Below are 23,196 nucleotides of genomic sequence, written 5' to 3'. Positions count from 1 at the left end.
AATAATAATAATAATAATAATAATAATAATAATAATAATAATAATAATAATTTGTTTTATTTATATACCACTATTCCAAAGATCATAGCGGTGAACAGCAAGTAAGCTAATTAGCAAGTAAGCTAATTTGCCCCCAACAGTCTGGGTACTCATTTTAGCTCCCTCCTTGGAAGGATGCAAGCCTGAGTCGAGCTTGGGCCCTTTTGCTGGTCTTGAACTTGCAACCTTGTGGTTTCGAGTGAATGGCTGCAGTACAGGCATTTAACCACTGCGCCACCAGGGTTTGAACCCTGGTCTCCCAGAGTCCTAGTCCAACATGCGAACCACTGCCCCATGTTGGCTTTCTTCATTTTCTGATGAGCAGAGAATCTGTTCTAGGTTTTAGTCCAAAGAGGTCCAAAGAGGTTATCCAAGGTGCTGAACTATATTCCTCCACTGAAACAGGAGCCAACAGCCACCATTGTTGTTATGTGCCCTTAAGAAAATTCCAAATTATGATTACACTTTCATAGGATTATTTTGGCAAGATTTGTTCAGAAGGGGTTTGTCAATGCTTTCCTCTGAGGCTGAGAGATTATGAGTTGCCCAAGGTCACCCAGTAGGTTTCTATCACCAAGCAAGGATTTGAACTGTGGTCTTTGGAGTCCTGGTCTAGCGTCCAAAGCATTGCACCCCACAGACTCCCACTGATCACCACCGTAATGTTATTATTTTAACCTTTTCAATTTTGGTTTACTAGAGGGAACCTTGCAAGGTTGTATAGTATTATTTGAAATAATTCACCAATACCTCCTTATGCCGTTTGTACAGAGTGGACCATAGACTGTTTCCTCCTTGTCCTTGTCACTCAGTAGCCATGGCTCCACTACTTCTTTTCATTGCATTAATTTCTTTTTTAAAGCAATGGCCTCCTTGTGTTTTGTCAGACAGACATAGCCTGGGCTTCAATTAGTCGATTAATCGTCCAGTTAATCAGTCAATTAGAGGCCAGCTGCAGCACTGGCTGTGTGCAGCCCTGCGAACTGCCCCTGAAATATGTCACGGGCTTCATTTATTACCACCTCCACTAATGTGTTCTGCTGTAAAACGGAGACAAGTGGAGTGCCTGCTGCTCAGTCTACACTGGTACCTCAAGAGAAAAACAGCAGGCGCTCGGAGCAGAAACACCCAAGGTACCTGGGTCACATAAGGTCCAATTACATTTGATCCAGGGGAGCTTTCCTAATCAAAAGGGAGAGGAGATGCAACCCATCTCATTTGCACCGTACTACAGAGTACTATCTGACTGGAGTGTTCGGTGTATTTTGAATAGGACTTGGAGGCTTGTCAGCATACAATTGATACCTGCTTGAGTTCTGAGCAAAGGTTCCCCTCCTCCATTTTTCTCATAGTTATGCCTCTGTGTGGAGAGGGAAAGGGTCATGTTAAAGACTGTCACACAGCCACAGAACAGTCCAGTCCTTAGGCCATGAAAAGCAGAGGAAAGCATATCCGGAATGATCCAAAAAGGGTTAAAAAATAATTTTAGAGTATCACAAAACCCCAATGAGAAGAATCTAGGAGTGGCGGGAATCTTCTTCTGTGCAGATATAATTTTCTGCACAGCAAATGCTGTTTGCTGAGCAAAAAAAAAAAAAACAAAACCATTGTAATTGGAGTTATTCGGTGCAAAATTAGCATGCAGTTGCTTTGAGCATAAAATAGCCATTTCTGTACAGGAAACAGCATATTCAGTGCAGAAAATTATATTTCTGCATAGAATAAAATTCTTATCAGTTTTAAAATTACATCTTACTTCCTTTGATAAGAAATTCAGAGTGCATCTGTAGAAATAATGCAATTTGACACCACTTTAACCACCATGGCACCAATTTATAGAATCCTTGGATCTGTAGTTTTCTGAGGCTCCAGCACTCTCTGGCAGAGACGGCTAAAGACTTTGTAAAACTACCAAGCACTTGTTAAACTGTATTATTACTACAGTATAGATGGACCGTTAGTAAAGAATTGCATTCCTAGAATTGAAAAGAGGGTCCAGAGCCTGGTGGTCTTCAGCCTCAAGATGTTCTGGTTGACCACAGAAGCCAAAGTTAGTTTTTGAATGTCATTTCATAGACAGTCACTTTGCTTTGATCTGCTAAGTATCAAAGCATGCAAATATGTCTAAATATGCACCCACACAAGGAAAAGTGCAGATCTGTTGTAGCAGAGTGGTGTGCACACAAATCATGATCACCTACTATTATGTAGTTTTGCTGACCCTCGGGGAAAAATTCCTGCAAGTGCCCTGGTGTGTGATGCTATTTTTGTTCTACACTGGCATGAAGAATAGTGAAGGTATTTTTCAGTTGTACCATGCCCATTTGGGCATTAGGAAGCTATAGGGACATAGGCAGTAACATTGCATAAGATATTTCCAAGTATTCCTTACAAAGGGGCGGGCATCCATGGAAGGTTAGAGGGGCATTTTCAACCCTTCCTAGCTCATGTAAGCCAAACTGTTGCCATCTTTTGGGACCAGAAGTGGTATTCTAGTCACTTGGGGTCACTTTTGCATATAACAGTTAGCTGTTGAGTGGTGGGCCCTGTACCAGCATTTAGGAACAAAACCATGGCAGAAATTGTTTTGCTGTCATGTTCTTGTTAACTGCCTTTAGGTCAGCTTGGGTGTATGGCAACCCTATAAATTAGAGGCCTCCAAGAGTTATAGTCCTCACGTCTTGCAAACTCAGGGGAACCACAGCTTCTGTGCTTCAACCAATTCACTTGGAAAGCAGTCTTCCTATTTTCCTTCTGGTATTAACTTTACCAAGCATTATTGTCTTTTCTAATGAGTTGTGTCTTCTTGTGATATGTCCAAAGGATGATAGATTCAGTTTAGTCATCTTGGCTTCTAGGAAGAGTTTAGGCTACATTTGCTTTCAGACCCGTTCATTTGTCTTTTTGGCAGTCCATGGTATCTGCTGGGCTCTCCCCCAGTACCACAGTTCAAATCAGTTAATTCTCTTCCTGTCAGCATTTTTAACTGCCTGGCTTTTACAACCATATATAAAGAGCAGAAATATTACAGCATGGATGATTCAACTTTGGCATTTAATGATATATCTTTACACTTGAGGATCTTACTAATTCCTTCATAGCTGTCCTTTCAGATCCTAGTTTTATTTTGACTGGTGTCATACAGAAGTGTAAGTTCCCTTACATTTTAGGGGCTGTTGTGCCACAAGTGTATCCACTTCATGGTTGTGTAAGTGGAGTTATTTAAGTATAATTGTTGCACAAAGACCTAATTCCTATTGTTAGTCCTGAAAACAGTACAACTGTCCAAGCAATTGGATTCATACACATCTTTTCTCACCATTTAACAGGTGATTCAATGGGTCTGTTTTAGTTGCACAATGGGACAATAAGTAGACACACTGGCACATGCACAATTGACTGCACAATGCTGGCCTTCCACAAAATACAGAGCCACCACTATGTAATTATGTGAATGTTAATTTATAATATGTAGGCTGTGTGTAGGATCTCCTTCTTTGGAGCTTTTTAAACAAAGGCTACATGGCCATCTGTTGGGGGGTTTGATTGCGTATTCCTGCATGGCAGGGGATTGGACTGGATGACCCTTGAATTCTCTTCCAACTCTATGATACTATGCTTCTTTGATTCAATTTTGGCATATGTAACCCCTGGAGATTTTTGAAATTTGGGCCTTTTTTTTCCCAAGAGAGGGGTGTCCAGGGCACCTGAAGTGTTGCATGTGCCCTGCAGGCCACTCATGTCCCACCTCTGGTTTACAATGACCGGCAGTTTTCAAAGGCGAAGCCATGTGGCTGCAAAAAACATTTTGTGACAGTCTGAAGACTGATATTTTCACAATAGCCTGAACATTTATGGCCATTTCATCAGTTGCATGAAGAGTAACCCTGAATTACAGGTGTGTGTGTGTGTGTGTGTGTGTGTGTGTGTGTGTTGGTGTGTGTTGGTGTGTGCATGCATACACAGAAACACATAGAAAAAGTAGATGTAGCTGGTGTTGGGACTGGAGATTGTGAGATCAGACTGCACAGTGACAACGACCCTATCAACACAAGTTATTCTTAAAATTGTCACTGATAACGCAAATATCCTGGCTGTAGGTGAGCCAATTAGTACATGGAGTGTGATAAGAAGCTGTTATCTGATTTCAGAGGTCTGGTGATAGGCTTGAACTTCCTTAATGAATTCTGTCTCTAACATCCCTTTGAGATCTCTCTATTCCACAATGGCTACTTCCAGGTCAAGGGCAGAGTGACCTGGGTGGATGAAATGTTTCCCCACTGGTTTTTAAAACTGCCATTTCTGACAAAAGATTAGTGTCCATTTATTCTTTCACGGGGACTGGCTTGATTTGTTGTTTTTCACCTTGATCCATGGGCACAGGTGGCTAAGAAATACTACTACTAGTACTACTAATAACAACAACAACCATCATCATCACACAGGAAGATGAACAAGTGAATTAATCTTTGATGTTGTGGGTGGCAATGGCCACAATCCTACATGTGTTTGGTGGAGCTGAGCACTCTACCAGGTATATCTCTGCCCCATTCTTCCCACTGAATTCAACGAACCTGTATGAAGCCAAAGCATAGCTCCTCAGACAATTAATCGCCATATGTGCCCATATTTAGGGAAAGTTTCCCCTCATAACCTGTTAAATGTGTATGTGCCTTCCAGTTGCCTGTTGATTTATGGTGACCCCATGAATCTCAGCAGGTTATCTTAGGCAAGGAATACTCAGAGGTGGTTTTGCCAGTTCCTTTCTTTGAAATATAGCCTATAGCACCCAGTTCTCTTAGGCGTAACCTGGTACATGGTCCATTTACCTAGAGATGTCAAGGCTTGATCATGGGACTTTATTTCCATTGTGCACAGTTCCTAATCTCACATGCTGGATCATACTTCATATCTGGAAACTAGCAATCTTGCCACAAGTTGGCCTCCTGTTCACCAGAACAACTCCATGGCCTCACCATCAAGATGTGGTATATGACTGACACAACACCAGCGATGGAGGGAACTCCATATATTTCAGCAGGTTAATTTTGTATAATCTATAATCAATACAAGATGTAGAGGCTGGTTCAAAACTTTTCTGCTAGCCTGTCTGCCAAGTATTTTAAGTCTAGAATAGGCCTTCTTGGTTTTCTGATTGCATTTGATCATGATGCAAACTTAGGGCTTTAAAGTAGAAAGCATCTTGAAGCCTCATTGGTTTCAGCAGGAGAGAGTTAAGCATGTGCATACATCAGTTGAAATCAACAGGTCTGAAAAGTATTTAACATCAGTTACACTCTACTTTTCATTTGTCAGTGGGCACCCTTGACATTATTTGGGTTCAAAGCGGCAATTTCTACTCCTCCCACCCCAAAGAGACAAATGTGTTAGTCTGTTGCGGCATAAAAAGGAAAGGGAAGAAAAGGAATCTAGCAGCACTTTTAAGACTAACTGATTTCTTTTCGAATGAGCTAAAGCTCCATGAAAACTCACTTTAAAATAAACCCGTCTTAAAGTTGCTGCTAGGATGCTTGTCTTTTCTTTCTGATCTAATCATATTGTTTGGTGCTCAAATATTTTTTATAGGAGCTGGAAACACGGCCAATGGGGCCCCACTCATAATCTCCTTAGTCTCCAGATGAGTTGATCTCCATTTTGTTTTGTTTTTTTAAATGGCATTACAATGGAGACTTGTTATTTTCTCTGAGCAAATTAAGGTTGTGTTTGCTCTGGCACATTCAAGTGCCATCAAATGACAGTGGCTGACACATGTGACAAACCCATCCCAGATCAAAGATCATAGTGTTTCTGTATCAGTGAACACCACCTGGGATGCAATAATTCTCAATCGGCACAGTTCACATGCTTCATTGAGTCATCAAGTGGTGAAACATCAAGTGAAATACATGGATGTGTGATCAGCTCTGGGACTGGAAAAGGTGGATTTCCCCCCTTACCTCACTTCTTGACCGATGAGTTCTGTTGGTACTGAGGTGCATGATGGCGAAGGAGAAACAAGCAAAAGAGAAACAAGAAAAGGCAGTGAGTAAAACCAGAACTCTCAGTTTTAGTGATTTTGAAAACCAGAAGTCCTAATTTTAATGGATCCAGGTATTTCACCTGCCAAGAAGCTGTCAGTGAAAACAGCTCACTGACAAAATCAATATTTCCTTCTTGGAACATATATGAAAACTTTGAACATATATTCAAATCATGGATGCTTCAATCCATGGATAAAGAATCCGTGGATACAGACAGCCAACTGTATTATTATTATTATTATTATTATTATTATTATTATTATTATTATTTCCCACCTTTCCCCCTAAATAAGCACTCAAGGTAGCTTACAGTTTTAAAAAAGAACAATACAGGTAAAATATGCAAAAAGCCAACATTAAAATGGAATTAAACTATAGAGAAGACTGAAAGAACTGAAATATTTGTTTTTTTAAAACAAAGAAAATGATCATTAAAACCAATTCAGTTTAAAACAATATGACACTTCAGCATCTTCTTTAAAACCTTTCATTTTAAAAGACTGTCAGAACAGAAAGGTCTTAGCTTGCTAATGGAGAGACAGCAAGGAAGGGGGCCATTCTGGCCTCCCTAGGAAAGAAGTTCCAAAGCCTAAGAGCAGCCACCAAGAAGGCCCTCTCTTGTGCCCTTACTGACTCTCTTTGTAATGGTGGTAGGACTGAAAGAAGGAATAATCCCTGGGTCTGGGCAAAACTAATACTAAGTATTGTTCACCTAGTGGTAGTTAGTGGCTGCCATATCAGTTGTTCATTGTGTCTTTGAGACAAGTCTTATTGATGACAACTCTGTCCTAGGGTTTTACTGACAAGATTTGTCCACAGAAGGTTTGCTGTTGTTTTGCTATGAGGCACAGAGAGCATGACTTGCCCATGGGTTGAACAGGGATTCACACTTTAGTCATCCAGAGTATTAGCTCAACACTCAAACTACTGCATCACCCTGGTTAACTATGTCAAGGTGTGTTTGTAGATCCATTTTGGGATTTAGTCCCAACTGTTAAGTAGGTATCCAAGATGCTGAAACCTATTGCCAAAACAGATTCAGCACCTTGAACAGTTTCTGAAAAGCTTAGGTTTAAGGTCAGTATCACACTATAAAATTATAGTGCTATTATTCTACTTTAACTGCTATGGTTACCTCCTGTTGAGTCTTGGGATGTGTAGTTTAGGGAAGGGCATTTACAATTCTCAACTGGAGAGCTCTTTGGCCTCACTAAACTACAAACCCCAGAATTCCACAAGAGGCAGCCACAGCAGTTAAAGAGGAATAATATGTAACAGGGTAGTGTGATATTGTCCTAAATCTTCCAATCTTCTCTTTCCAAGATTGGAAAGAAAACAGCAGAATTGGAATATATCCATAAACTCCAGTCCATTGACAGTGGGTTGAACAGAGACAATGATAAAGTGCTCTTTATCTTATCTGCTTTAAGGTTCCCAGCCAGCATCATGTTACTTTCCAATAACTCCCTCCACCATTCATATGGTTATGTACTCACCTTGGCTTTAGGCAATATATTTCCTCCTGCTTTTGTCTCCCTATGACCATCAACCATCATTAGAACTGAACTTGAAATCTCATCACCTTACCCATAAGTTTTTACATTTCAACTGCTTTTCATACATACAGTCTGGACATTCATAGCTACAAAGGTCTGTCCTAGGCACTTCACTTAATGTATTATGAAGTGGACTTAGAGTCTGTATGCACAGGCATATTCCCCCTGTCTCATGTCATCCTGTATGAATGACCAGGTCTATAGGACCAGGTCAGCATTGGCCAGTCCAAACTTATGTTATGTCAAGTCTATGAAAGCTTATGTTATCAACTTCTTTCACTCACTTAGTCTCAAAGATGCTACAAAACCCCTTTGCTTACATGTTATAAATCACAGATTGCATGCAGGAACTAGGAACTAACTCCTATTTTTGTGTGTCATGTTGCTAACTAGTTGCATTTTTGCACTAATGAGCTAGAATGTAGTTACCTTTTTGTTTGTAATTCTTGCTTGTAATTTTCTGCTATAAGACTTCAATGTGTAATATGATGGATTCTACTTGTTACTCATTACTGCAGGGGGGTATGCTGATTTGAGCAGACAAATAGGAGGGGAGGAGGAATAATCACATGGGAGCCTTTTTCATATGGGAGTGATAGTTTTGCAATGTCTATTGTAATGCTGTCTGGATTTTTCTGTTTTCAAGGTGTGATGTCTGATTTGGACACTTGGGGGAATCAGAGAGCAGCTTCCTATATTACCCAATGATGCAATAGGAACAATAATAATTAGTCATCCTTACGGATGGCAGTAACAACAGATAATAGCCTGCTGGATGGCCATTATAATGAGAAAATAATTAATAATAATAATAATAAAATTTATTTGTATCCTCCCCTCTGAGAACAATCGGGGCGGCTAACAAAGTTAAAAATACAGAACATATAAATACATAAAATAAATTAGTTTATTTAAAAAAGTAACAGACCAAGCTCAGCTTAGAAGGGAGAGTTTGGCCTAGGGATCCTGAATATGGCTGTAGCCTTGTGTAATACACAATATAGTTACATATAGTTATAGTAACTAGCCTTGCTCTCAAGGAACACTGTTAGCATGAGCTATTTTATACTTGCAGAGGATTTTGCTGGCAGACTATTTCAAGATTAAAAGATAAGTAGTAGACTAGGAAACACAGATTGCCTATGACAAGCCAATGTATTATGCGTTATAAGATTTCAAAGTATGCTGAGAGATTCTGCTTTTCTAAGTGTTCAGATTGATTGGGGAAGCTTCATGGGGTCTGAGTTTCAAGCAGGTTTTTTTTTTAATCACCAAGCATATTTTATTGAGCTAAAGAAACTTAAATCTCTGGGCACAATCCAGACAATGATAAACACCTCCAGGTCTCATTAAGTGCAACAGGAGTTATTCAAACACACACTTAACTCTCCCATTGCTTTGATTAGAAGACTCCTCCAGATTATATTTGTCATTTGTTATTACTGTTGTTGTTGTGTGCCTTCTAGTCATTTCTGACTTATGACAACCTTAAGGCAAAACTTTCAGAGGGTTTTGTCAGCAAGGTTTGTTGAGGGGTGGCTGGGTGGGGGTGTTTGCCATTGCCTTCCTCTGAAGCTTAGAGCATGTGACTTGCTTCAGGTCACCCATGGGTTTTCATGGTTGAACAGAGATTTGAACATCGGTCTCCTGGAGTCCTAGACCAACACTCAAACCACACTGGCTTTCTTTAGGAGCTTATCAGATGAAAGAATAAGACACTTACCTCTTCGGCATTCAATTCAGGATCTGGGATGCCCCTGGATTTTAACAGACCTAAATTGCCACCAATCTAGCCACAATGCCACTGCCTGGATGCCTCCCGGGTCGAAGCTTCACTCAGATGGCCATTTTTTGAAGCTGGAAACTCTGACTTCAAAAAAGTGCTCGCTGAGTGAGGCTTTGACTTGGGATACATCCAGACGGCGGCATCATTGGTGGCCATTTAGGTCTGATAACATCTGGGGGCATCCTGGATCCTCAATTGAATATGGAAGAGGTAAACCGGCTTATTTCTTTGTGTGAGAAGATTCTTGGTTTATTTATTTCCCACATAAAGCATGTTTTGAGGGGAAAAATAGGGGGAAAGAATTATTAAATAGAATTCCAGCACAGAAAGTACAAGTGTGTATAATTTCACTGTCTTTAAGGGTCTACTTCTTTCTCTGGAAGAATCCCATCTATCCATTAATGTGTTTTCAATTTATAAGGCAAGAATGGACATTTTGGATTTCCTTCCAGTTAATTCATAACTAACCTGTGTTCAGTGACCCTGAATATTTGCTCTTGCTTAGAACTGTGTAAATACAGAACACATTTTCCTGTATCAAACAAAAAGTCATTTTAAAGGGTTATTCAGATGAGGGAAATAATCCAGGTGGAATCTGGGTTCACATGCATTTTGAATGAATCCAATTAAGTTTTTTGGGGGGCTGCCAAAAAAAACCACAACACTTAACCTGGGATAACAGATACTGGATCCCCCCCCCCCCCCGAATTTTTCTAAAAGATTTGGATTCTCGGATGTGTGAATAACGGATGCGAATAGACTTGGGATAAACCAGGTTAAAAGTCTGTATGCCTTGAACATGCTTCAGTACATCTGCATCTTGAACTCCATCTTTATTAGAGTGCTAACACGTGTGACAACCAAACTTTCATAGATGCACATAGTTGTGGTTCGATATTGTGAAGAGCAAACCTAGAATGCATGAGTGAGATTGTTTGCATAATTGTGCTAAAAACAACAATGTGTGAATGACCCCCATTTCAACTTCCTTTCCAAGAACCCTATAACCAAAAACTATGGCATCAATATTTCTCAGCTAGGTATCTTTCACACTAGTTTTCATCATCCTCAGATAGCCTGGCTGGCCACAGTGACTAGGGATAAAGTGGAATAGGACTTGTAGGTTTTCACATATGAAGAGTACTAGTCTGAGAATATGGTACAAAGCAGAAATTGTCCAAGGACCAAAGTTTAACAGTGGATCATGATGTGCCTTCTGCCTGATATTGCTTTTTGTACATTTATATAATATGTCTCCTTCCTTAGAGGTCTTTAAACAGAGGTTGGATGGCCATCAGTCAGGGATGCTTTAATTGAGAGTTCCTGCATGGCAGGGGATAGGACTGGATGGCCCTTATGGTCTCTTCCAACTCTACGATTCTACGATTCTATTATTCTATGTTTCTTCCATGATAGAACCCAAGTTGACATTCACGAGGCTCCCAGGAAGCCTCCCATCTACATTCTGACCAAGGGCAGGCGTTAAACTGGGTGGCCCTTGTGATCCATTCCAACTCAAAGAATCCTTGATTGTATGGTCAGAAACAGACCAACTGTCTTCAGCAAAGTACCTAATTTGTGTGTGGCTTCAAAGCCCCATTTTCCACATGTTATTTCCATTTTTTTTAAAAAAGATGACTATAATGACATGCTGTCTGTCATCCATAATTCAACAGAGGAAAGATGATGCTGTTGCATCCACAACCTGGATGGCTTCTACATATTGCATATTTATTCTTCTTTGAAATAACTTTCCCAACTCTGCTCAGGAGCAAGCCCCACTGTACTGTGAGAATACTCAGCCAGTTCTACTTTACTGGTGGGTGGAAGGAGGAGATGTCGTATCAAAGATGTAGCAAAGAAGGCTATTTATTCCCTTGCTTTACTGAGTTTAATGGGCAACACATTGTCATGTGGAAGATGGGGCAAACTTGTTTAGAGCATGAACCAATGGTTTCAAATTACAAGAAAAGAAATACCATCAAAATATCAGGAACAGCTGTTCAAGAGTGGAATAGGATGTCTTGGAGGTGGTGAACTCTCCTCACTTGGAATTCTTTAAATAGGGTTTGTATGGCCATCCCTCAAGAGTGCTTTAGCTGTATATTTCTGTATGGCCAGCACTATAATTCTATGATTCTACTCGTATTCATCCACCCTAATACAGCAGTGTGGGTAAGTGAGTTTGCATACCCAGCATGCCACTACTATGGACATTCTTGTAAAATTCAGTGGCTGACTCTTTTCCCACAATTGCAGAGCCAGGCTGCTTGATCTCAGAGAATGACTCTTCTTTGTGTCAGAATAATGTAGTGTACATGCCTCATCATTGGCTTCATCATAGGGCACACCTTCTATTCTTCTTGTATGCACATGTGGGGATGAATTAATGCACCGGTTTCCTCCTCTTAACTATTTCTAAGACTTTAGCTAAAAACCTCAGCCATCTAACAAAATAGGGTCCAAGCATTTCTATATTAATGTGAATAAATTAACAGCCGACTCACAGTTGTAACAATGTCTTTGTATGAGCCAGGCATGTGGAATCAGTGTCTTTCCAGATAGTTTGGACTACCATGCCCATGGCACTTTGCATTGGCTGTGTTGGCTGCAGTTTCTAGGAGGTGAAGTCCAAATATCTGGAAGGCCATATTTGATTCACACTTGCTGTGCTGTGAATTAAAAAAAAAATACTGGCCATGAATTTGCATCAGAAAAGTAGCTATGGGGCAGTACAGACAGGCCAAAATAAAGCTGCTTCGGGTTACTTTGGAGGTATGCTGTTTAAATGATGCATGCGTCCTAAGAGGCCAGAAGCCGTGCCAAAGCCATGCTCCACTCCTGGAGCATGGTTCTGGTGCAGCTTCTGGCCTCTTAGGACGCATGCATCATTTAAACAGCATACCTCCAAAGTGACCCGAAGCAACTTTATTTTGGCATGTCTGTATGGGCCCTAAGATAGCATAGCTATGCCCAATCTCCTGGTGAAGATCTCCTTAAAAGCCAGTCAGCCCTCCCAAGTGATAATGTTCTGCAGCATTGGCCAAGTGGGATCCACCAGCCCTCTGCCACCAGTGAGCAATGATGAAGAGTTGGGTCAAGACCACATAAAGGTCTTTGATTCCTTGCACTGTCACTTGCTGGCAGGACGGGGCTGGTCATGTTATCCTGAAGCACCCAGCTCACCAGCAACACAAAACTCTATCCCGTGGGATGGCTAAACGGTTTTCAAAGTGGGTTTCAGGGCATATATGATTGTGTCGATAGTACCACAATTATAAATATGAATAAGAAACAGTTATACAGTCATAAAACTAACTTGTGAGATCATAACTAACTAACAGGATGGCAGCATGGTTTGAGGATTGGACTATGACTCTGGAGACCAAGATCCAAATCTTGGTTCAGCCACATAAACTGACTGGGTGACCTTGGGCAAGTCACACACTCTCAGCCTCAGGGGAAGGAAATAGCAAACCCCTTCTGATGAAACTTGTCAAGCAAACCCCATGAAAGTTTCAAATTTGGGTCACCATAAGCTGTAACTGACTTGAAGGCACACAACAACAAGAACATGGCAGCTTCTACTGGAATGAAATTAAAACTCCAATAAAAAAGAACATGGAGGCGTGTTACAGACTGCCCAAAACGGGTGGTCTGCCACCGCCGCCATTTGCAGTGTGGAGGAGCTCCAGCGTCCAAACCGCGCGGGCCCTCCGCACTGCAAATAAGAAGCGCCAAAATGGTGCTTCTCTTTGCGGCGCGCTTATGACATCGCGAGGCGCCAATGGCACACTTGCGGCATCATATGCGCCACATGACGTGCGGACGCAATGCCTCTGCTACGTCAAGATGGCGGTGCCCGTGTGGAACGGGCGCCGCCATTTTGTATGGAATCGGTACGTATTAGGATTAGGGGCGTCAGGAAGTGATGCCTCCTTCTAACCCTAGTACGCGCAGAGCACGTACTTTATGCCCATGCGGAACGGGCCGGAGTTTGGTTGTGAGAAGTCCTAAACAAATAAAGAACATTATATGTTGATAGCAAAAATGGATTTTTAAAAACACTTTCTGGGTAATCAATAACTGAATATGTGCTTTTGTCTTCTATATGTGTGTGTGAATTAGTCGGAACTGAATTGAAATATCTGATGCTTATCCAAATACCTGTTTTCAATCATTTCATCAAACTTAATTCAATTTTATGGCATCCTTCTGGAATTCAGGCACTGCCTGTAAACAGCAGTGTTTACTTGCTTTATTCAGTTATTACATACACACATACCTCAAACCAATTTTCCCCCGCCCTACCATTTATTTGTATCACAAGCCATTCAATCAGAAGAAAAGAAGGCAAATTTAAACACTGTCATTTAGATTTCAGATGTTGAGAGTCATTTTTAAGAAAATGTTCAAGGCAAGGACCTGGCATCCTGGTCTTATATGTCCGCCTGCCTTCCTTCTGCTAGGTGAAAAGCATGGAGGCATTTTGCTTTCAAAGTCAGAAAATAAATAGCAATCAAGCTTTGAATTAACAAGTCATTTGTCTTCAAACCCCTTTCCCCGAGACAGCCTTGTTTGCTTCGGCAACATGTACAGCCTCTGTCTGGCTCCCTCAGATGTTTGACTTCAAAGCCTCAGGCCGAGCACATGCGATAAAAGTGATCTGAAGCTATCAAGATTTCTATGAAGCGGTGTATGCAATGGTGCCTTTTCAAGAAGGAGAAGGGATGGCAGTGGAAGAGGGAAGAATCAGATGGTGGATTGGAAATGAACAGTGGGAACCAGACCAAGTGAGTCCTGAGACAAAAAGATCTCCTAGAAAAGGTTGGTGAGGATGTGCATGTATACATCATGGGTGAGTTAAGTGTGGCCCCAGGAACATATTTGTGACCCTGGTGGGGTGGGTGTGTCAATTTTTGGTTGCAAAAACCATTTTCTTAGATCTCATTCTGAATTTTTTTTTTATTTGTAACACCTCCACATGCCCCTCTAGGGCATGTGGAAGGTATTTTCACCACATTTGGTGGGCCTGGATACTCAGGAGGCCAAACAAATTGCAAACTTTTCCATCCATCCATCCATCCATATATATATATATATATATATATATATAGAGAGAGAGAGAGAGAGAGAGAGAGCAATTATCAATGGGAAAAGCATTTTAGAAAGAGGAAGTGAACATGGAGTGATTTCCATTCACTTCTTCTTGTTAAAAAAGCCTCTTCTAGCCCTAAAATGTCTATGAAGTCTCAGAAAAATATCAAGAATGTCCCTTATGCCCCCTTTAGAGCTTTTGGGGACAAAATAACTTTGGGTGCTGGAGCTGTGGGGGTTGTCTCTAGCCATCCACAGTACCCACCTCTGGTGTGCACCATTTAAACACAAACAAATACATATGCTCACAGGGACAGGTATGAAAATTTAAGACCCTTGGCTTCCAAGACTAATCCATTTAGATAAGGTCCAAAACACACTGCATAAATAATCTAGTTTGAGACTGTTTTAACTTCCCTGGCTCAGTGCTAGGGAATCCTGGGAATTTTAGTTTATCATGGCACTAGAGCTCTCTGACAAAGAAGGTTAAATGTCTCACAAAATGACATTTCCCAGAATTACCTAACATTGAGAAAAGGCAGTTAAAATGGTCTCAAACTGGATTATTTTTGCAGTGTGTTTTGGCCCTAACATTGCTTGGGATGAGTTCTCCGAGTACATAATTCCACATGGGGATAAAATAACAAAATGCTCACCTCTGATTGCCTTTGATCGCGTGCGTGCTCGCTTATCGTCATTCTCTAAACTCATCTGGAATCAAACAACAATGGAATTAACATTTTAGTTAATGAAAACCATTTGCAATCAAAGCTAATGGGCCCCTGGAAACCATGCACAAAAGAGACGGGAAAGATCTAAGCTGTGAACCATCTGAGAAATAGCTTCAATGTGCAGCTAATAAACATGAAGACCACTGTGTTGGCACAGTTTCATAGGAGCTGGCAGTGGACTTGTTTGCCACTTGACACCCTGCTGTGTGGCAACACCTCTACCTGGTAAACCACTCGGGGGAACAGTCTCATTATGGAGCTCTGTTTGTCTCCAAATCAGTGTTCCAAAATGGAAAAAAATCCTCAATGTTTGTATATTCTAGACCAGTAGTTTTTATGCATTCCACATCTGGGAACATATTACACATCAACAGGATGACTAAGGTGGCAGTCTTGAACTTTTGATGCTTTGGACTTCTAGGAGTTGGAGTCCAAAACTGGTGGGCCAAAGGTTGTGAGCCACTGTGCTAAAGGAGGCCATGGGTTGTTGTTGTTATTATTTATTTATTTATTTATTTATTTATTTCTATCCTGCCTTTTTCCAATTTGGGACTCAAAGTGATTTACACGTCTTTTTTTTTTAAAAAAAGGTCATTATTAAAAATTAACAAGATACATATGTTAAAACAAATTTAAACAATAAAATAATTAAAACCAGATTAAAACATATGTAATTAGACAAACACACACAGACACCATTACAACAATGAAAGGCAGGACCCAGCACATTGCTTAGGTGAGATAGGCCTTATATAGTCACTCATCAAATGCCTATCGAAACAGAAAAGTCTTTATTTGTCTGTGAAAAGAGAGTTGCTGCTAGAAAACCCTTGAATCTGCCAAGGAGTTCTGAAGCATGTTCTCAGCCTGGTGGAAGATTCCATATGTTTCCATTATCTTTTCTGCTTTTTTCCTAGAATCTTGGGATTCATCAAGGAGAGAAAGATGTACACTTGGAATTTACTGGGAATGATTGGATGTGGGTAGCTGCGTAAATCTCCTACAGCAAAAACAAGGAAGGCTAATAAGACTAATGAGGTTTATTTGATATAAGTTGGAATCCTGTTGGTGTCTTATGCATATACTATATAAGTTCCCCAATTAAGTGGTTTGGTATTTTAGCCCTATGTGGGATTATGGACGTAGAATTCCATGAGTGGTTTCAGTGAATGTGAATCCTACCACCATAGAATCTTAGAGATGGAAGGAACCAAAAAGGCCATCTAATCCAACCTCCTGTCATGCAGGAAGACACAACTAAAGCACTCCTGAAAGATGTCCATCCAGCCTCTGTTTAAACACTTCAAAAGATGGAGAATACACCACTTTCTCTGAGGCAGTCTATTCCACATATGTTTGTGACATTTGAAAGTACATTGTGCATTGCATATGAATATGCATATTCATTTGGCTGTGCATCCAGCTGTACATTTCGTGTCAATTTCTTTATCAGATCCTTATGTTGGTCAATAAATTAATGACCCTGACCCTTAAACCCACCATTGATCTCATACATCATCATTCCAATCTACGGCTGAAGATGGGGAATAAGAAGAGATTAGATATTATAGTTGATCTCCCTCCCCTGCCCCAGTAATGGAAAAATCTAAGGTCTTCAGGGATTCCCCAAACCCTATGGAATCTTCTACTGCTGTCATCTCTTAGATAGCAAGAGTATTTAAAGGTGTTTATACTTCAAACATCCTGTACAGAACTCAGCTGTGCTTTGCAGGGATGAAACTGGAACAGAGAACCAAACTGTACTTTGCAGACATGAAAGCTATTGCATAGAACTGAACTGTGTTTTGCTTGCTTGAAACCTGTTGCTAGGGAGACAAATATAAAATTCAGCTGTGCTTTGTATGATTTAGTGCGGAAATGTCCAAACTGGTTAGAATTATGTATGAGCTCTGCCTGATTTGCTTTGGCCCTGCCCACTCTGTCTTGTTCCTGTACCTTGTCTTTCGATGCCTCCACTGCTGAGACACTTTGCAAAAAGGAATTTGGTCCTCAATTTTAAATAAAAGTCCCCACTACTGCTTTGACAAGTTGACAGTGAAGAATATGAACAACGTTGCTCAGATAGGTGAATCTATTCAAATACCCTCTAACGTTTGGATGTCAGACACAAAACTCAGTCAAGAACAGCATCATATGAATAAATAATAGCTGACATCCTGCATCAGAGGTGTTGCTACAATACTGTAGCTATGTTTTATCTCCTGATCTGATCCCTGAAACCCACCTTAAAAACCAATCAGTCGTTCCAGGCAATGGAGTTCTGTGGTGCTGGTAAATTGGGTGCTAAGGATCATGGAGACCCTATGGGCCATCCAGTCCAACTCCATTCTGCCATGCAGGAATCTACAGTCAAGTCACCCATGACAGATGGTCATTCATCCTCTGTTTTAAAACCTCCAAAGAAGGAGACTCCACAACTCTCCAAGGCAGCATGTTCCACTACTGAACAGCTCTTACTATCAAGAAGTTCTTCTTGATGTTGAGGTGGAATCACTTTTCCTGTAGGATGACTTGACCAGCTTCTTCCTGCCAGCAGGTGACAATGTGACACAGAGTTGGGAAAAGACCCTGTAGGAGTTTCTCCTTCTGTTCCTCACACGGTCACTTACTGGGAGGAGGGAGCTGGTCACCTCATCCAGCAATACCCCACTTGCCAGCACTACAGAACCCCATATCCTGGGATGGTTGACTGGCCTTTAAAGTGAATTTCAGGAGCATTTATGATCAAGGCAAGTGTTCCACAATAATAAATGTGAATAGGAAACAATTATGAAGTTTTAAGTCTAACCTATGCCATCATAACTGACTAAGAGGATGCCAGCCTCTATTTATAACTTTGGTGTGCTGTGAGTTCATTTATTAATTAAATCTAATCACATAATGAAGTGAAATACAGATGAGCGGGGAGAAAAACCTTGTGCCGGCAGAATGCTGTGAAACATTTTACAGAGAATGCAAAAATTTCACTTGGAAATGGCTTCACTATAATCTGACATAGACTCAAAATGCAGATCCATCATGGAAATAAAGGGATGATTATTTACTCTTCCCCAAGGAACATCTTGTACCAAAGAAATGCCGACAACCAAAGCTGAAATGAAGTTACTCTCTAAATATGGTGATGTTTGCAGAATATTGCCCAAATATTTGATATGTGCCTTTGACACCTGAGATTTAATTTCAACACCACATGTTTGGCTTCCATATTTGATTTCAATATTTGATATTTGACAGTATACGATACCAGGCATGTAATGCTGTTCTACATTTGACAGCTGACAGCTGAAGAGATTTTACATTCCTTGCCTGAAAAATAAACTAAAATATCAGTCAATGCCAACGAATCTGCTTCTTGTTTTTGTTTTTAAAAGGAGGAGCAGAATGTTTAATTTTCACAGAGAATTTTGCATCCAGAAAGCAAATCTGAATTTCAGGTTTTCAGCTCAATATCTGAAAAGAAAATCTGACATATCTGTGAAAGTTCATTTCATCTGTATTGTCTGTTCTTCAGCAAATACCCTTGCCCCCCCCCTCCCCCCCCCCCCAAAAAAAAGAGTCTGGAGCTAGAATTCGTTTGGTGGCTTATGTTGCAAAAGTATTATTGTAAGTATTTTCCTGGCCATTGCAAAAGGAGGTATCCACTACTTGCTTGTGCAATGATTTTTCCTTGACTGCTTGATAGAGGCTGGATGGTAACAAGGTGCATTTCCACTATTAATGTGTAGCTATTGGACTGGATAGAACTGTGTCTGGTGCCATTGCACAGCTGGGTCCAAGGGCACAGTTTTTGTCTTCTTATATCCATCCTCAACAGACCTTCAGGAAGTCAAATAAAGCAAATATGCTGATTGTTGCTGCTATGCAACAACCTATGACTACTAGCGGGCTTTCTTGGCAAAATTTATTCTGAGGAGGCTTCTCATTGCTTCATGTGTGACTTGTGCAAGGATTCCCACCACTTAGTGAATTCTCATGGCTAAGCAAAGATTCGAACCTTGGTCTCCCAGAGCCCTAGGCTGCATCTACAGTGTAGAAATAATGTAATTTGACATGACTTTAACTGTCAGGGTACCATCCTAGAGAATCCTGGGATTTGTAGTTTTGTCAGGGAACAGCACACTTTGGCAGAGAAGACTAAAGATCTTGCACATCCCAGGATTCTATAGGGTTAGAACTACAACATCTAAAGTGGTATCAAACTGCATTATTTCTACAGTGTAGGTGCACCTGTAGTCCAGCACTCAAACCACCACAATGTGTTTGTTTTGATTTATTTGGAGGTGGTTTGCCACTGCCTTCCTCTCTCAACCTTAGAGGATGGCAGTGGCAAACCTCCTCCAAATAAATCTAAACAAGGATATTGTGGGATTTCAGTGCTGGATTATAGGTGCACCTACACTGTAGAAATAATGCAGTTTGATACCACTCATAGTGTATGAGTTACCTAAAGTCACCCAGTGGGATTCCATAGATGATTCAGACCCTGGTTTGCCAGAGTCCTAGTCTAGTCATCATACCACTTGGACATGTTACACTCTCTCAGCCTCAGGGGAAGGCAATGGCAACCATCTTATGAAAAGACCTTCTCCAGAAAGCCCCATGATAGGTTGGTCTTAGCATCACCATCAGAAATTACTTGAGGGCACACAACAACAGCAGTGTCAAATAAAATCTTAGTCATAGTCATATTGGAGTCAGTTATTATCATGGTGCTCTCAGAATCAGCTGAAGAGGCAATTCCTGTTGTGCTTTTGATGAATGTGACCTATAGTACAATTACATATGACAGGGCCTTCTTGGTGGTAGCATTTTGATCATGAAACTTGCTCCCAGAGAGATCTAGTTGGTTCCCATTCACTGCTGTCACTACAATACCTGTTGAAAATACAGTTATTTTTTTCCAGACACTGTGGCTGGAATTCCTAGCCTCAGTTATGGACACATAGCCTAGAGTTGTGTATCTGTAACTGGCTTGTATTCACAGTTCCTGTGTATTGATGATGGTGGACATCCTAGTTTTGCCCTGTTGAGCAGCAGCAGCTGTGTGCAATGGAATTCTCATCTTCTATTGATAGGGATGCTGCAGACCAACATCTCCACCCATCTCCTGCCAGAAATCTCCAGTGCTACAACCAGAAGAAGGATCCCTGTCACAGTTCCTCCTTGCACCAGAGATCTTTGGCAGGAAAGGGATGGGAAGTCAGTTTGCTGCATCCCATTAAATTGGAGAACAGACCTCTGTTGCTTGCAGTGACTGTTGCCCAATAAGGCAGGACTGGGCCAAGACATGCTATTTTAGATACGTATATTGAACTAACTAGGTGGTCCTACATTTGTTACATTTCTGAGCCTTGCTATATATTAATGCATTTTAGTATATATCTTTGTCCTGGTACATGTTTTAATGGTAAGCAAAGGGATCATGTCACACTTTTGAGATTAACTATGTGAAAACAAAATTGTAGCATAAGGACCTAGGAAATAGACCAAGTCTACAAAAGCTTATGCTACAACTTTTTTGTTGTTGCATGTTTAGTCTCAAAGCTGTGACAAGATCCCATTGCATACTGATATTCCAGACTAATACGGCTATGTCTGTGAATTCTGTCTGTATGGAAAGCATCACATTCAGCTGGATGTTTTAATGATGCTTGTGTGTTGTTAGCCATTTAGGGCAAAACATGAACCAGTGGATTCAAATTACAAAAGATGCCAACTTAAGCATTAGGAAGAACTTCTTTACGTTAGGGGCAAGTGTGGTATAGGCTGCCTTTGAGGGTGGTGAACTCTCCTTCTTCAGAAGTTGGATGGCCATATATAAAAGAGATTGGATGGCCATATTTAAGAAGTGCTTAAGCTGTCTATTCTTGTATGGCAGGAGTGTCAAGGGTTAAAGTCAGCACACTGGGAATTGCTTAGATGTGTGTAAGTCTGACCATGAGCATCCAGCACTGGAAGGACAAGGCTGATCAAGCACAGCTGATGCTCATAGCCTCAAGGACACTCTGGTGCCTGTGTGCACCTATGCCTGGATGATGAAACATCTAGCTGGATTGCACAGGGGGACACTTTAGAATGTAACACAGGAAGTCACTGGGTTTGTGAGACCGCATGGTCTGAAGGCTATATAAACTCAGGAGCTTCCAGTGATTGCTTTGTGGGTTGTAGTAGGAGTTGGTATTCGTTTGTGATCTGTATTATAGCACTGTAAATAAAGCACTTCGGGAGACTTGGCTTGTCTGGTCGTTTATCAGCTAAAGCCTGGCATCGGTTGCTGTGAGTCCCCGGAGGTTCCTGTATTTCTTCAGTTCCTGGAAGACATCCAGCTGCTGTTATCTCAACTGAGAACCACGTTTCTGAATTTTCCAGTTTACTCTGCCGTATGCCAGCATTGGCTACAGGGCTCAGATGAGTTGCTGACAAGGAGGCCCTTGTGACCTTTTGAATTCTATCAATCTATAGTCTATGATTCTATATTTTAAAGGTAAATTGCTACTCCTGGCAATTCATCCCTCCCTTTTTGGTCTGGCAAAGGGTGGCCTGGGGATACTGGAAGGACTGAGGGCCACAGAAGGCCCCAGGAACACACTTTGCCCATCTCCGCTTCATGCCCTCCTTGGTACTGAAACCTTTTCCTGCTGTATATGGAAATGGATCAATTACTTAGAGGGAAAGGATGGTTGGTGATACTAATCTGAACCCAGCTATTAGATAACTGGACCTTTAGGTGGATAGGAAAGATCATGTATCCACTGTATCAGATCAGAAAGAAACTGGGTTCACCTGGTAGTTTAGCAAACATTGCCATGAAACCTTGCACCATACAAGTGTAGTGTGTGGTTTGCAACATCTGGTAAGAAGGGGAAAAACACACACTTGAAGGGAAGAAATGAAACCCTAAAACAGGTGTTCTGTAAAGAAAGACTGAGGTGTGAATCCTGTCATTAGTCTCCAAATACAACAGCCCTATTGAATTGATGGGATTTGTCTATGCGTTAATTCATTGATTTCTGCGCTGATTATTGATTATTGTGTTGACACTATTGAATCAATACATCCTTTCCAGTTGAAACTAACTAGTGGTGTGTGGTTTGCAACATCTGGTAAGTTGAAACTAACTAGTGGGACCTAGGTCCATCTCAGTGTGTCACACACAAAGCATTGGCCAGCAGTTCCTCTGTGCTGCCAGAATTCCCCCGAGTGATGAGAAGTGCAGAAAAATGATGTTGTGAAATGAAACAGAAGAAGAAAAAAAAGAAGAGGAGAGAAAAATGGGGTGGGGGTGAGGGGAAATGGTCAGACCAAGGGCAGCAGCTGGAATGCAAGCCTTATGGAATGGCATGCGCTGCTTCCCCTCCCTGTCTCTTTGCTGGCAGACTGTCTTAATAAAAACAAAGCGTAATGCTGTCCCATTGGCACAGAATCATGACTCAGTGCCAGCTGCCAGCCATGTGATTGGTTCTTCTTCAATGAAATGGCGGAGGGAGGGAAGAGAGGGAAACGAAGGCTATTTTGACATGGTTTTTCTCAGCATATCCACAACACAAAGTTAAATGGGTTTTATTCCCCACTCCTAGGAACTGACAGCCTCCAAGGAGGGCAAATAATTTCTTAGCACCAGTGGCAGCTGGAAGCTTCCTTGTCAGGGATGTAGTTTTAGACTTTAGACTTTAATGGAGCTATCCATGGTGCTGAAACAATTTGAGGAAATGGGGTTCAGCCAGTAGTTGGACTATGATGTTTATCACACTATACTCTTAAAGTGCTACAATTCCACTTTGACTCCTCTAGCTGCCTCCTGTTGCATTCTGGTATTGGCAGTTTTAAGGAGGGGTATTTAGAATACCTGAGAATTCTAAATACTCCTCCTAAAACTGCAAATCCCAGAATGCAACAGGAGGCAGCTAGAGGAGTCAAAGTGGAAT

The 23,196-nt window shown here is 41.1% G+C and overlaps 1 protein-coding gene across 1 annotated transcript in view; it reads right to left on the bottom strand.

The window, feature by feature from the left end:
• The window catches only part of MYT1 (myelin transcription factor 1), a 198,018-nt gene that overhangs the window by 89,063 nt on the left and 85,759 nt on the right, over positions 1–23,196 (bottom strand). The window contains 2 exon segments of the mRNA XM_042464901.1: positions 5,997–6,027; positions 15,176–15,230. Of these exon segments, the coding sequence (XP_042320835.1) occupies positions 5,997–6,027; positions 15,176–15,230 (86 nt within the window).

Source organism: Sceloporus undulatus, chromosome 4 (genome assembly GCF_019175285.1).
Source record: "Sceloporus undulatus isolate JIND9_A2432 ecotype Alabama chromosome 4, SceUnd_v1.1, whole genome shotgun sequence".
Taxonomy (NCBI): Eukaryota; Metazoa; Chordata; class Lepidosauria; order Squamata; family Phrynosomatidae; genus Sceloporus; species Sceloporus undulatus.
Note: the sequence above shows the minus strand (reverse complement) of the source record. Positions and strands in the feature narration are given on the sequence as shown.